The following is a 16,715-nucleotide window of genomic DNA, read 5'->3' as shown; positions in this document are numbered from 1 at the left end:
AGGAGGGTTCTGTGCATGCGTCCACAAAGGGGGAGGGGGTGTCAACACTGCCGATGCCGATATGAAGTTGAGACGAGGACCACACGGGTGGCAGTGAGGAGAAGATGGGTCAGTAAGATTTTTATTATTTTTATATATTATGTTTCTTATTCTTTGGGGTTTCGAGAGACCCAAGAGCATAATAAGGGACATTAAATTAGGGGAGAATAACTTCTCCGGAAATCGAATTTCCCGGGAAAAGTCGCCCGAATAGGCGATTTTGAATTTTGTCTGATCGGCTTATCTCTACGAGCAACCATTGCTGTTCCTTACATGGAGAAGCCATTGTACTTACGCGTTGCAGTACGGCTTCTTGTCATATCCCTTGTAATTGTTCATGTTTAACGTCATTTTGCAGATCTCACAATGGAAACATCCTTTATGCCAGTACTATAAGAAAAAAAACAAAGACACACTGTCACATGCTATAATGACTTCATTCGTCTCATCCTAAATCATATTCCAGGCTTTGTGATTGCAACAACTCTTTCCATTCACCCATCCATTGACGGCTGCTGAAGATGAAGAAGCAGGAGACTAATTGTTTAACGCACAAGACAAGAAGCAGGGAAGTAACAGCAATTATGTTCCGTCAGCTTAACAAACCCTTAATGACATCACGGGATTGAGGAAAGATTTTGATGTTCAGTGATGATTTGCACAATACATTTGCAGTTTTCACACCTTGTGGAATAAATGTGCTCAAATCTGTCATTCAAGAGAGGTTTTCTCCGGAGCAGCTGTTTAGGAATAATGCAATCAGATCAAACCAAATGCTAAATATTGAGAAGATAGTAGAGATGATCCAAGATTCAAACTCACCCAATTTTACAGAGGAATTAATTTGCAGAAAAGTTATTTGATGTAAATCGAATGTCACCCCTTCACCCAACTGTCCCACTGGCCCTGCCGTCTGGTCCTCCCTGTCTCTTCTTTCCCCTTCACCTTCTCTTCGGAATTCTTCAATCCAGGCCATGGTTTCTGGCTTGACAAGGCTGCCGACTGATGTCAATGTGTACCATGCTGTCACTCAGGTGACATGTGTAATATCGACGTGGCATCATGCATGCGCCGCAATGCAGCGCAGTGACGTCAGAAGTCGTCTGTAGCCAAAAGCCAGAGCCTGGTGTAAAGAAGGCTGAAGAAGATGCGCTCAACGGGGAAAATGATAAAGAAGAGACATGGAGGACAAGACAGTGGGCTGCAGGGGCATGGGACGGTTGAGTGAAGAGGTGAGTATTTTAAAAAAAATACGTTAGCCTGCCCTTCTGCGGTTCAGCAAAATGGTTTACCACAGCTGGCCACCATTTTGCTGAATTTGTGCTGAGAGAAATGCAAAAAAAAAATCTGTATATTGAATGCAACGCTGGTGGATGTGGACTCACTGGGCCACGGGCCGAGCTTATGTTGGAGTTGTATTCACTAGAGCCTCTGATGGTGAGGATAGGCTGGGCCACCGGTAGTCACTAATAACTGCTCCAGGGGAGTACCCGGGACTGCAGCAGCTGACCAGAGGGTCAGAGACTCGAGTATGAGGTACAGGAGGGCAAGACAAAAGCGAGGTCAGCCGGTCCGTGGTATCATAGGTCAGGAGTCGAGAGATCAGGATAAACGAGAAGGCATAGGTGATAAGCAGGGAAGCAGATCTCAGCAGGACAGGGAGGATACAAGCTCCTGCAGAGATCAGCTGCACGCCCCCATGGCTCCCAAACAACAAAGCTAGAATGGTCTGTGCGGAACAGAGCAAACACGCAGTGAGTAGGGCTGCACTTAGAAGGTGTGCAAGTGGCCGGCATAACAGTTTCAGGCAGCTTTGCCAAAATGGGAAAGAAATGGGGCAGAATAGGGACATGACTACACCTGCCCATCAAATTCATCAATAGTGACGACGTTTCTTACTCCAGAAATGTAGCTAATCCCCTACTAGATTATTATTTATTGTGAGGCGCACAACACTGATAAGATAGGTTGAATTTATTACGTGATATTGCCTCTCAATGAATTTGGCTCATCTTATTCCTGCACGCTCCTCATTAAGATGGGTGCACGAAATGCCAGTCTTAAAGGGAATCTGTCAGCAAGTTTTTGCAATTTAATCTGAGAGTAGCATAATACTGGACAAGTAAGCCTGATTCCAATGATGTGTCACTGAGTGCACCAGTTGTGACACAATCAGAGCACTTAGATATAACATGAAGTAGAGCTGAGGAGTCTAGCCCCACCCACACCAGGCATCCCATGTACATAGCCTATTAACAGTGAGCTGACAGAGTCAGACTAGCAAGCATGTGCCAGCTAGTCACAGCAATAATAATGTCCTGGTGATAAAACTTTAATTGTATGTAAGCAACAGCACGCAGCCTGATAAGTGTCACATCACTGAATTCTGTGCTTTAACCCCTAACTCATACTGTCCTCAGATTACATAGCACAAAACCTGTTGACAGATTCCCTTTAATGAATCAGGGCAATACAGTAGTGTTCTGTTCAATAATAAAATTCTGGCTTGCTGCAGTCACCACCAGAGGGAGCTTAGAAACATAATGCATACTATTGAGTTCTATGGATGTACATTATGCAGTAAGATCCCTCTAGTGGTGGCCGCAGGTAGTATGCATTTTATCATTAAAGGGTTATTCTATCATATCCAGAGTGATAATTTTACTGAAACAAACCCTTTTAATGACCATCTAAATCCTGTGTTTCTATAGATCTTTCTAATAAACAATGGCAATAACTCCTTTTGATTTTCTCAGCATGGCGTCTAGTACTTTACAAAAGATTATGATACCCATAATTCATCACACATACTTATTTAACCAATTTCAACAGTTATTTTAGCATTCAGTAAATATTTCATTACCAGCGCTCCCTGAAAGCTAAACTTCAAAGATCCGAGGAGCGAAGTCCCCAGAACGAACAAATTTCAAGGTCTACTTACATATGCAAATTCCATTAATGAATGCCGCAGTTGTACGAAGCAATTAAATTACACGCTTTACTCATTCTAAAGGTAACATGCAAGTCACATCCGACGTGACAAATAATTGAACTTAATGAGAGAGAAACTATTAGGTTTTTATAAGAACGGACTTAATTGATAACTTTGTTTCTATCAGGCGGGGATTATATTCTGTCAGAATAATTGCTCCTCGCCAGGAATAAGTCACTTCTATCAATTAATAAATAAAAGGGAAGTGATTGCAATCTCCCTCTAAAGATTCCTCTCCCTTAGGATACAAATATTTCTGTTTCACGGAATCCGGTTACAACCCCCCCCCGGGGGTGATCGAGGTCGTACAGAGAGTTTCTCAACTCAACTATTTATCAAAAAGGTTACAAAAAAAAACATTTCAAGGATGAAAAAAAACCTTCATTGTAGCCGGATGGTAGTCAAGGGAATACAAGCACACCGCGGACTTTTATTACACTGATGTAAAGGAGTTGCCCATTGCAGCCAATTAGATTTACTTTTTAATAATGACCCCTAAAAATATAGAGCTAGATCCTGATTGGCTGTCACAAGCACCTACTTCACCTTTGTTCTGCAATAGTTTTGATAAATCTCCCCCTGTCTGTTTCAGATGCCAAACTAATAATTCGAGTCCAAATAGATCTCCGGTAATCAACTTTGAATAAGAGGGAACCGGAAGCGACTGATCAGTTTCCCTGCAGCGCCACAGTCTGTTTTGTTCTCTCCCGAACACTACCTTGCGGGTCATTTTCACATGACCAGTACCCGCTCCTTTGGGCGCGTGCACATGACCGTATTTCCGGTCCGAGTTCGATCTGACAAAACATAGGATTACACTTGGACCTATGTTATTCTATGGGGCCATGCAATTTTCAGATTCATTCCTCGGATCGACCTGGTGCAAGTAAAAAAACGCAGCATGAAAAAGTTTGGTCCAATATTCGGATGGCACCCAGCCATGCAAGTCAATGAATCCATGGAAACCAGCAGACAGCACTCAGATGACATCTGAGTGCTGTCCAATTTTCATAAACTGACAAAACGGAGAAGATGCAGAAATTTATTTCTCCATTTTCTCCTCATCTGTGAGAATTGGATTGTTACACATGTGGCTGTGGAACCACTGCACCACGATCCGGGGAGAGTCTGGATAGGCATAAATAAGTGGCCACCTGACTCTTTGGTAGAGTCCCTGATGGTCGGGTTGGACTTGGCTCCAGATGGATGCCAGGTTCTACTCCAGAATGGACGCATGGAGCCATGGCAGCTGACCACCAAGGGGGACAGGACAGCAGGACCGTCCAGGATCTGGTTAGCAGGAGGGCACAGCTGTGGGATCAGGCAGATCAGGAACAGGACTAGGCACGATCAGGATGGATACAGGTATGGGTTCAGCAACAAAGACTGGAACAGGTGCAGACAGGGCAGACAGGATCAGCTAAGTGGGGTGGACAGGATCAGAAAGCACGGGTACAAGGACTTAACAACTAGCTAGTATGAAATACACTGATTAACTAAAGTTGCTAAAGCACCTCCCAATAGGGGAGGATGTCTTATATACCAAATGCCTCCCAGCTATTGGCTACGGATGTTTTAGCAGCACACGCTGGCCATTTAATAGGTAGGGAGAGGATAACCCATGCAGGAGTGCCGGCTCTGCTCTAACATGGGTAACATTCTGATCAAACTCTGATCAGTGTTTGAACATAGTGTGATCTGCAGGGATGAGAGAATACACGGTTGTCTGTATCTGCCCTTTGGATGATCCTTTTAACTGCTGCTCAGCCAAGATCTATACACTATTCTCATAAAGTCAGAATAGGAAATTCCTCTCTCTAAACCTCTCTGATCTCCATTCATACAGGGGAATTATCATAGTTTGTACATTGTGTAGAGATCTTGGCTAAGCAGCAGTTGAAAAGATCTTTTAAAGAAACATGAACTGGCCATGTGTAGAGGCTTGGCAGCATAGTGGTGGTGGGAGAAGAAAGCAAAATATGTAGAGATGTGTGGATATATTCACAGGACCATGGCTAATCGGCAAGTCAGTATTCTGTGGCAAATTATTACTAGAAAAGAGCCCTGTAAACCAGATATTACCTGCTGGTATTCTTGGTGTCTCTTTCTGATCAGTAGGACTCGAAGCCTGGTCATTCATGTGTCATGCTATAACGATGATGTCGCATTGGTCCTACAAATCAGAAGGCATTCCTGCAGGTAAGAGGAGGTTTGAAAAGTGTTAATCCGGTGGCCATGAAATTCTGTCATGGCCTCTGGATGAGTGTCCTGTGACTTTATTCACTTAATTCTCAAAACAATTTAATATATTAATAAAAATAACTTTGCAATGCTTGGAGAATAAGTGAATATTAAACATTTTAAGTTATTCTTTGAAAAAAAAATGTTTCATATAAAAAAAAAAATAGTACAAATTGCTATTGCCACAATCATACACGGAGAACGCATTGTAAAATAAAAACTATAAGACAGGATTTTGTGCATCCCGCTTCCCAAAATAATTAAATCAAAAATTTGTATGTGTTTTAAAATGGTGCCAATGCAAAAAAAAGATTGTCCTACAAAAAAAATGAGACGCTATACTGCAGAAAAATAAAAGTGTTATTGGCCTTAGAATGTGGCAAAACAAAAAGAAATCGAGTGTCCTTTTTGTGGAATTATTAGAATTGTACTTAACCACATAATATAGATAACATGTGTTAATCTGGAATACTGTGCACAGTTCTGGGCATATTTTAAAAAAAGACATTAGAAAACTGGAGAAAGTTCGAGAAGAGCGATCAGGATAGTGAGCCGACTGCAAAGTATGTCCTACGGGGAACGGTTGAAGGATCTTGGAATGTTTAGCGTGCAAAAAAGAAGGCTAAGAGGAGACCTAATAGCGGTCTACAAATATCTGAAGGGATGTCTAAGGGTGTGTGCAGACGCTGCGGAATCCGCTGCGGATTAATCCGCATGGATTTTGCAAAAACCGCAGATAATCCGCAGGTCAAAAGATGGTGGAGATAGGAACCCGCTGCGGATTCCGCAGAAAGAATTGACATGTCAATTCTTTCTGCGGTTTCAAAACCGCAGCAAATCCGCGCGGATTTTTCCGCAACGTCAGCACAGCGGGTTTTTTTTTGCCATTCATTTGAATGGTACTGTACACCGCAGCTAAAGCTGCTGCGGGTCCGCAGCGGCCAAAACCGCTGCGGAAACGCAGCGGAATCCGCAGCGTGTGCACATACCCTAAGTGTAGAGGGATCATCATTATTCTCATTTGCACATGGAAACACGAGAAGCAACGGAATGAAACTGAAAGGGAGAAGTTACAGATTATATATTAAAAAAAAACTTTTTGACAGTGAGTGATCAATGAGTGGAACAGGCTGCCACGAGAGGTGGTGAGTTCTCCTTCAATGGAAGTCTTCAAGCAGAGGCTGGACAGACATCTGACTTAGATGGTCTAGTGAATCCTGCATTGAGCAGGGGGTTGGACACGATGATCCAGGAGGTCCCTTCCAACTCTAGCATTCTATGATTGTATGTTTTTTATGCTACGCAGTGAATACTGCAAAACTACCGATGCCCCCCCAACTCCACCACCCAAGAAAAAAAAATGATGGAACTGCTTTTTCAGCCCTCCTCCAAAGAATATTAAAAGTCAAACAATATCTAATATGCACCCCAAAATAGCTGAATTAAAACTACAACTTGCCTCATAAAAAACTAGCTTTATGTCAATGCAAAAAATATGTTATTGCCATCAGGATTCGGAGATGAAAAAAGTAGTTAAAGAATAACTAAATTTTGAAAAAAAAATTTATAAATTAGAGCCTCTTAAAGCTTGGTAAATCAGTAGGGGTCTGCTATGGGCTCCATGGAAAGTGCAAATCCTCGCACTTACAGCCTTGGATGCTGTCAATGAGGTTATTAATGGTCGCCTGAGGAATGTTCTGCCACACTCAACAGCAACAAATGTACAAAAGATTAATTACTTATAAAAACAAGTTATTAGCAGGTAAAAAGGGTCCTTTTTTTATCTTATTTTATTCTCACTTCTCCTCTGACTATAGTATTTTTATTAAATCTATGATTCCAGAGATTTGAGGCTTTTTCATTTAGTGGTGATTTCCATGGTTTTTACCAATGGGCATGGACACAGGATCCTCTGGGGTGTGTCTTTCAGCTGCTCTGTATCATTACCCTGTGAGTTCCGCCCCCCTTGGTAAAGACCATAAAAATAAGCACTAAATAAAATGACCCATATTTTTGGAACGGTATGGTGGATTTAAAAAGAAAAAAAATAAGATTGCTCAGGAAAGCAGCAGAAAGAAAACAGAAGCAAATACTGGTCTTTTTTTTTACCTGGGGACAGGTTTTCTTCAATTCCTTTGCATATATTGACTTGGCTGAACATTTGGTGTTGGGTTGACCACATGTAGGGGGTCTCAGGAGCTGAGGTCTCTCCACACATGGCCACATGACTGATGCTGGCTATATTAAGTGGCCAGCATCTGTTTCTGACAGCTGGAGCAGCAGCTGTTAACCATTTAGATGCCACTGGCAGTCTCTGTATGTATACGCACAAAATTAAATGCCCACTTTTTACCCCATTAAAAACAAAGACTTGGAAATCTTCATGCAAAATACAGACCAAAATGCTGCCAGGTGAAAGGGGCCTAAGTGGCCTATTTTAGGCCAGTTTCACACATCAGTTTTTTTGGTCAGTCAGAATCCGCTAAAATGGCGGAGAACGGATCTGTTCCTGTACTGACCACAACGTTTGGCACCAGACCGTTATTTTAACGGATCCGTCAAAGGAAGAATTTAAAGGAACCGCTGGGGGGGGGAGAGAGAGAGAGAATTTTTCAGCCGCCAGAACAGAGTTTAGGGTTAAATTTGCGGCTGAGTGAAGTCTTTCGGGCATGCGCAGTGAGAAATGCGGATCCGGCCGCCCGAAAAAACCTTGCATGGTCCGTTCGGGCATGTCGGCGGACGTCAAAATTTTGGCGGATCCGCAAAAAAACGGATCCAACGGATGGCCATCCGTCAAGATCCGCCGGTAATGCAACTCAAAGGGAAAAAAAAAGCGGATCCGCCAAGAAAAATGGCGGATCCGTTTTTTTTGCAAAACGGCGGATTTTGACTGATGGACACAAACGGATGTGTGAAGCAGGCCTTAAGCTTCTGTCTGCTGAAGTGGCCTAAACTCACAGACATCTATTCCTCTGTCCTTGTTTTACCTTCTCTCATAAATCTACTACATATTTTTAAGCATTAGAGAGGCAGAGAATTTCTCTCCACAAGGCAGGGATGGGTTAGGTAGAGGATGCTGGGAATGGCAGAGGCGGGTGAAATACTTGTTCTATTTGTTTTGTAGCAGGGAGGATGCCGCTAATATGTATTTCCTGTACACAATCTGAGACAGTTTATTTTGAGGCATATTGCTTTAGTCTTTTGAAAATACAAAAAAAACAAAAAAAAACCTATGGCTGTGCTTAAATAGAGGTAAAAGGAATTCATCCTTATTTACTCAGTAACTTGGAGGACAGCTTACAGACAAGAGCCGATGAGAGTGCCTCGGGGCAAAACATTGCGGAAATTCCCTCCTGTTATGTTGTAAGGAGGGAACTGGGGGGGGCACAAAAAACAAGCTACAGCTAAAACATTAACATTGGATTGCAATTCCAGATTAAAAGGAACATCAAAATATGATAAAAGTGTACAGATAGCAGCGATATCAGTTTCGGCATAGTACTACCATACACTGCTCATATAATATCACCAGGGCAGGCTCCAGGCTTCCCGCAGCATAGCTCTAGTGGGCCTCTCTTCACTGTCAGAATTTTTTCTGCTCTCCTTCCAAGAACTAGTTTTATTTTTTGGTTAAAGGGAATCTGTCACCCCATTTTTGCCCTATGAGATGTGGCCATCGCCATCAGGGGCTTATCTAGATCATTCTGTAATGCTGTAGATAAGCCCCTGATGTAACCTGAAAGATAAGAAAGATTAGTCCGGTCCGATGGGTGTCGCGGTCCGGTCCTCCTCCTTACTTCTGCCATGGCTCCTGAGCAGGCGTACTTACTCTGCCTTGTTAAGGGCAGAGTAAAGTACTGCAGTGCGCAGGCGCTGGACCTCTCTGACCATTCCCGGCACCTGCGCACTGCGGTACTCTGCTCTGCCCTCAACAGGGCAGATAAAGTACGCCTGCGCAGGAGCCGCTGCAGAAGTAAGGAGGAGGACGTCATCGCTAGAAGATGGGAGGCGCCGGTCCGGACCGGACCCCGGGGTGAGTATAATCTAACTTGTTTTTCTTCTCTTTCAAGTTACATCGGGGGTTTATCTACAGCATTACAGAATGTCGTAGATAAGCCCCTGATGGCGGTGGCCGCAGCTTATATGTGAAAATTGAGATGACAGATTCCCTTTAATATGAGCTACAGTGTTTATTCATACAATTTTGGGATATATACGATTTTCTGATCTCTTTTTAGTTTCTTTTGGTTTTTCATTTTTGGGGGGAGGGGGTTAAGAAACCAAAAATCTGCGATTTTGCAAATTTGACATTTTTCTTTTTTTATTTCCGGAATTCACTCTGTAGGATAAATATTATAATATTTGATTGATTTTAACAATTACACAGATAGCCATGCTAAATATGTTTCATTGTAATTTTTTTTAGATTTTATTTATGTTCAGGAAAATGGAGGGTATTTGAAATTTAATGTAATTTTTTATATTTTTCACATTTTTTATTAGTCTTGCTTGTGGCTTGTGATTGTACCTGCGATTCCTTGTCCAATATACCATACTAAAACACAGAAATAGTGCATTGTATTGAAAAATTATTGTTCTCCTTGGTATAAATACATGGCTGACGTGATAACAACCAATTTTCGATCTCTTAAATGTCACTGTCACAACTGAACCCCTTCTTGAACTAAATGTTTGGCCCCGATGAAATAAAGAAACCAATATTCACCTCCTGTGCTGGCGCTGTTCCAGCAGTGTGAGCACTCACAGTCCCAGGGCTCTCTTGCAGTGATATGACACCGGCGCCCAATCAGCCTTGGCATCACAGTCCGCGCCTTTGTACGGGTTGAACACAAAAAGAAAATCCGAGATCAGCTACAGCTCAGACTTCCTCTTCATGTTCCATCCGTACGAAGGAGGAGACAGGGACGCCAGCTCTGATTGGGTGCTGGGCACCACATATCATTCCACTGCACGAGAGCTCCAGGATCGCGAGGGTCGACACCACTGAAACCAGGGCTGTGGAGTGGGAGTCGTCGTGGAGTCGGAGCCGGAGCCCATTTTGGTGAAGTCAGAGTCGGTGTCATGGAAATTGAGGACTCCGAGTCGGAGGTTTAGCTTACCAACATCACAGCCCTGCCAGGGCTGTGGAGTCGGAGTCATGAGTCAGTCGGTGTCATGGAAGTTGAGGAGTCGGAGGTTTGGCTTACCGATTCCACAGCCCTTGCTGAAACGGCACCAGCACTGGAGGAGAGTATAGTTTTTTTTTTATTTTATCAGGGTCAAACTTTTTTTTCAAGAAGGGGTTGTCCTAGTAGGGGACATCCCCCTTAAATGTTAAATTCTCCAGTGTAAAATAAAAATAACAGATAGTCACCTCTGACATCGGCGCCATACCAGCAATATCAGCAACGTGTCTCCAGTGTCTCAAGTGACATTAATGTGACACACAGCAATGGGCTGCTGCGCTCACACTGCCCTTGGATGAACCTCGGACATCCAAAGGAGGTGTCAGAACTCCAGACTGAAATATCCTTGTGTGCCTATACCCTTACATGCTACATTCAATTGTGACAGCGACATTTAACAGTTGGAAAATTAGTTGTTACCTTTAAGAAAGGGGTTTCCAAATAGTAGACAACCCCTTTAATGGACAGGTTACATACTTTTATATTTTAATAGCTCATACATACCAAATATGTTTATTTATATTTTTATTTTTATGTTGGGAAATGGGAATGATTCAAACTTTTATATTTCGCTTTTTGTTTTTAAATATTTTTTCTTACTTTTTACTCTTGTTTTTGATGGCCTGTACTCTACACTGCAATACAAATTAACAACCTCTCATTATGCCTAGCCTTTGGGGGATTTCGTAGGAGTACATACTGTAGATGTCAGCAATGGGGCCTTAAATAAACCCCCTTCAGCTATGGCATCCCATCGACTCGCCGTAATCATGTTGCAGGATGGTGCCACTTCATGGACGCTCTCGAAGATTGACAGATATTTAAGTGGTTAAACAACAGCGATCAAAACTAGCGCTGATCACCACTGTAAGGCCACATTCACATGTTCAGTAAACTAGGAGTAGGTGAAAAATGCAGAATTGGTGATGTGTTTCTATTATACTTTTTCCTCGGATTGTTCAAATCCTACTTTTGGCTTACAAATACTGATGTAAAAAACTGACCAAATACTGTGTGAACATGGCCATAGAGGCAGGACCCAGCCCCCAGATCCAGGTTAATTTTGACACATTGGGGCCAATTCATAAAAATGTGTCTCAAAATGTTTCAAATACAGTGCACCATTACTCAGGTTCCTTTTATCTAATTTTACATTTTGGGAACTGGTCACTGACAACTATGCCATTACTGGGGATATTTGTTGGGGTAGGGGGCATATACTTTTCACATCACTATATCTTTCCTTATGGAAACTAAGGTCATTTATGAAGCAGCAGCTGGATAATTCTTTCACTATGCTTAAACTTGCTGGGTAATCACATCTGCCGCCATGAATTAGAAAAGTGTCACCTGGCTGCCCTACAGCTCTCAATACCCATCCTCATGGGCGGCTAATACCGCATAGTAGCCGGAACTTAAGAATAATTCTCAGGAATTATTTGGTTGTATGATAATATTTATACAGTACATAAAAATATACCAGATAACAGCGAAATACTTGAGTTCACTGGTTAGTAGCAGTAAATAAAGCGGCAACACTCAGCGTCAAGCAGCAGCTGCAAAAGCACGCAATATTTGTAAAATGTGCAAAAAGAGATTAAAACAATCTGCAATCCAAATAGAAGACTACTCTGACATTTGAAATCACACAGGCCCATGCGGTCCCCATCCCTAAGAACCAGATGGGATTTATTACTAATATTACCCTGGATGGAGGATATGGAAGATTTACTACAAGACCAATATTTGAAATGATACTTGTGGCCTGCTGGGGTAAATGATGGAGTCAGCGACTTGGTGCTCCATCACAACTCTTAACAGTATGGGCGTCTTTAGAACACTGATTCTGCTAACAACATAGCAGACAAGGCAGCCCACGACCAGACCGGCCCTTATGGCATTTGCCAGAATTGCCAGATGGCCAGTCCGGCCTTGCTGGTGGGCATGAGGCATCTAAGCTCATGTTCACACAAGCCACTTTTTTTACATACATCTATAAAACCCTAAACCCAAGTTTCAAACAGCCGACATTCACCATCCAAGGCAATTCAAGCATCAGTATAGGAAAGAGTTTTCTACAGCAAAAGCAGTGAAACTTTTTGATTCTATATGCCAAGAAGTATCAATGGCATATGCAATGACAAAAGTCAATGAATAATGTTTAATTGATCCACAGAAATGACCTGACAGCTATGTGGGATCAGAAATGTATTTCTCCCACCTATCCTGTTCATAAGTAGAATTAGCTATGATTGGTTGGGACTGGAGGTATTTTTTTTCTACCTTCCTCTGGATCAAACCACTAGGTAAGGTTGAACATAATGGATGCGTATGGTTTTGTCACCCTAAGTGACAATGTACGTACACTTATAAACATCCCCCATTACTGGTCCTGATCTCCATTTTGAAAATTAAAGGGATGGTCTCATCTTATCGAATTATCACCAATCCACGGGATACGGGCTAACCTGCTTATTGTTGGGAGACGATCGCTGAGAAAACTGGGCTTTGACGTTCCCTGTGAAGTGGAGTTTGCACCGCTCTATTGACTGTCTATGGGACCCTCGGAGGTAGCAGAGCATCGGCTTTGGTGGGACCCCCAGTGATCAGCAACTTATCACCTATCTTGTGCTTGGGTGATACTCGCCAAGTTTGTAGAACTCTGCTACGTATAGTAAAGTAAAGCGTACGGCACCACTCATTTGTGACTTTATTTTTCATCGCCAATCCTAGAAGAATGCAGCAAATCTAAAGAAATGATTCCACACGATGGGGGAAGCATCACTCATCTTCATCATCATCACCATCATGCCTTCTCCCCCTCCTCCTCTCTCCGAGATGCCGCTTCATTATCACTACCCCACTATTCATAGGTCTGATCAGCGCCACTATCAGGTGCTGCTAGCTGACATGGCCATGGCTCAGCAGCGCGCCTGCCCTCCACCGTCAGCACAGGATGACTACACTTCCCTCTCCTGGACAAGTCATTTCTGCATTCTTGCTTTCAGTCATTCGGATGAAAAAAAAAAAAAAAACCTTTATTTTTTTTTTTTTGCTCCCCTGAGCCAAACATGACATTGCACCAGAGATTAGAAGCCATTTCCACCACTGTGCACACATAGCAGTTGACATTGGTAGGGGGGGTCACATTCTTTCATTTCCAATGCACATCAGGCACCAAGTTGTTCCCTGCCGCCACCGTACAGTATGCGTCGCCTCCCTACTGCATGAAGAAATTGCTAATTAAAAGCATTCCTGCAAGAGTCACTCCTTAAGTCTTCAGGTATTCTCTCCTCTGGCGTCGCCATTAACCCCTCCACTCCCTAGAAGAATAAAAAAAAGATGCAGCAGAGCCAAGTTTGTTATCTGTAACTATCAGCTTTCACATAGGACAATAGGAATTGTGCAGAACTTCTATACCCCATTTTTGACACATCTTCTCTGCTACATCGTTAAACCCCTGCCTAACCTTCCCATCCCCGAATCTTGCTTTTCACACCTCTTGGCACCTGCCCATCATTCAGAACTAGTTAAGCAGGGCACCGCGTAAAAGTCGCCTTATATTTATACGTCTTTGTCATCTGGGATAAGTAAAATTTGAAAAAGAAATGTCAAAAGTAAAATAAAAAAGAAAATGTAAAATTACCTTGTCCAAGCAGTTGACTTTTTCTGTAGGGTACACGACTCTGCCACAGCGGGCACACTGCGGGTTCATTTTCTTAGACTCGTTAAAAAAGAATTTTTATAACGAGCAGTAATGCAAAAAAAATTAAAAAGGAATAAAAAGAAAGTGCCCCCCTTGGCACCGACGTCCTACAGTTTCCGCAGGCACAGGGAGCTGTCAGTGATCAGGCGGTGGAAGTGCTGATCAGCTGGAGACAGAATACATCACACTGCAGTCCCAAGGCAGATGTGTGTGGTGTGTGCGACTGTGTACAGCCAAGCCTCTAAGCTCCCCCCAGTACGCCCTGCCTTCTTTTTTTCAGGTTTTTTTTATTATTGCTTTATTGAAATGTACAAGTTACAAATGCAACACTCTGGTCGATCTTGGGAATATTGACAGATTTGTTGCAGAAATTTCTATGCCTGTGTCGTTCGTATAAATAGTGCATGCAGAGATCCATGCACTCGCTGCAGAAAAAAAAACATGATAGAACATGTTTTTAGAAGTTTCTGTATTCACACCTCAAGACTTCTTCCCATACCGCACGTAACCGAGCTCTCACGTCATTCTAGTAAAGTGTCAGTCAACGGCTCCAAACTAAGTCACAGAAAAGGAAAAAAATGAATACAGGTGCTTCTCACAAAATTAAAATATCATGAAAAAGTTAATTTATTTCAGTTCTTCAACACAAAAAGTGAAACTCATATTCTATAGAGTCATTACAGACAGAGTGATCTATTTCAAGTGTTTATTTCAGTTAATGTTGATGATTATGGCTTACAGCTAATGAAAACCCAAAAGTCATTATCTCAGTAAATTAGAATACTTTATAACACCAGCTTGAAAAATTATTTTAAAATCTGAAATGTTGTCCTACTGAAATGTATATTCAGTAAAAGCAATCAATACTTGATCAGGGCTCCTTTTGCATCAATTACTGCATCAATGCGGCGTGGCATGGAGGAGATCAGCCTGTGGCCCTGCTGAGATGTTATGGAAGCCCAGGTTGCTTTGATGGCAGCCTTCAGCTCATCTGCATTGTTGGGTCTGGTGTCTCTCATCGTCCTCTTGACAATACTCCATAGATTCTCTATGGGGTTAAGGTCAGGCGAGTTTGCTGGACAATCAAGCACAGTGATACTGTTGTTTGTAAACCAGGTATTGGCACTTTTGGCAGTGGGGACAGGTGCCAAGTCCTGCTGGAGAATGACATTTCCATCTCCAAAAAGCTTGTCGGCAGAGGGAAGCATGAAGTGCTCTAAAATTTCCTGGTAGACAGCTGCGCTGACTTTGGTCTTGATCGAACACAGTGGACCTACACCAGCAGATGACATGGCTCCCCAAACCATCCCTGATTGTGGAAACTTCACACTAGGCCTCCAGTAGCTTGGATTGTGGCCTCTCCACTCTTCCTCCAGACTCTGGGACCATGATTTCCAAATGAAATGCAAAATTTACTTTCATCTGAAAACAACACCTTGAACCACTGACAACAGTCCAGTTCTTTTTCTCCTTGGCCCAGGTAAGACACTTCTGGCGTTGTCTATTGGTCGTGAGGGGCTTGACACAAGGAATGCGACACTTGTAGCCCATGTCCTGGATACGTCTGTGTGTGGCGGCTCTTGAAGCAATGACTCCAGCAGCAGTCCACTCCTTGTGAATCTCCCCCAAATATTTGAATGACCTTTTCTTAACAAACCTTTCAAGGCTGCAGTTATCACAGTTGTTTGCGCACCTTCATCTACCACACTTTTTCCTTCCACTCAACTTTCCATTAATCTGCTTGGATACAGCACTCTGTGAGCAGCTGGCTTCTTTAGCAATGACCTTTTGTGGCTTACCCTCCTTGTGGAGTGTCAGTGACTGCCTTCTGGACATCTGTCAAGTCAGCGGTCTTCCCCATGATTGTGGAGCTACTGAAACAGACTAAAGGACCTTTATAAAAGCTTAGGAAACCTTTACAGGTGTTTTTATTAAATATTCTAATTTACTTAGATAATGACTTTTGGGTTTTCATTGGCTGTAAGCCATAATCATCACCATTAACAGAAATAAACACTTGAAATAGATCACTCTGTCTGTAATGACTCTATAGAATATGAGTTTCACTTTTTGTGTTGAAGAACTGAAATAAATTAACTTTTTCATGATATTCTAATTTTGTGAGAAGCACCTCTATTTAAAGAAGAAAAAGAGGAATTCACCATTTGTAGAATTTTTAACCCCTTTCTGCCATATGACGTACTATCCCGTCCATGTGCCCTGGGACTTAATTCCCAGGGACGAGATATACGTCATAGCGATCAGCGGCGCCCACGTGGTGAGTGCCGCTGATCACGGCCGGGTGTCAGCTGATTATCACAGCTGACACCCGACACAATGTGTCAGGGCGGTCACGGACCGCCCCCGACATGTTAACCCCTTGTACACAGCGATCAAACATGATCGCGGTGTACCTGGGGTTAAAGGGAAACATCGGCAGGGAGGGGGCTCCCTCCGTGCTTCCCTGAGCCCCCCCACGGCAGCGCAATGTGCAGCACCGCTGCGGGGGGCTCTTTACCTACAGGCCCCCGGATCCAAGATGGCGACGGGG

The 16,715-nt window shown here is 42.9% G+C and overlaps 1 protein-coding gene across 2 annotated transcripts in view; it reads right to left on the bottom strand.

The window, feature by feature from the left end:
* The window catches only part of NEBL (nebulette), a 215,104-nt gene extending 200,713 nt beyond the window's left edge, over positions 1-14,391 (bottom strand). For both annotated transcript variants that reach the window (XM_073581841.1, XM_073581842.1), the window contains exons 1-2: positions 14,105-14,391; positions 335-429 (exon numbers count right to left, since the gene is read on the bottom strand). In XM_073581841.1, the coding sequence (XP_073437942.1) occupies positions 335-429; positions 14,105-14,173 (164 nt within the window). In that variant the 5' untranslated portion in view covers positions 14,174-14,391. The remainder of the gene's footprint in view (positions 1-334; positions 430-14,104) is intronic.
* Positions 14,392-16,715: the final 2,324 nt, after the last annotated feature.

The sequence above is a fragment of the Dendrobates tinctorius genome, unplaced genomic scaffold (genome assembly GCF_039654945.1).
Source record: "Dendrobates tinctorius isolate UK_male_01 unplaced genomic scaffold, ASM3965494v1 ptg000070l, whole genome shotgun sequence".
In the NCBI taxonomy this organism is placed as follows: Eukaryota; Metazoa; Chordata; class Amphibia; order Anura; family Dendrobatidae; genus Dendrobates; species Dendrobates tinctorius.
The sequence above is the reverse complement of the archived record's forward strand: the minus strand, read 5'-3'. Positions and strand labels throughout refer to the sequence as shown.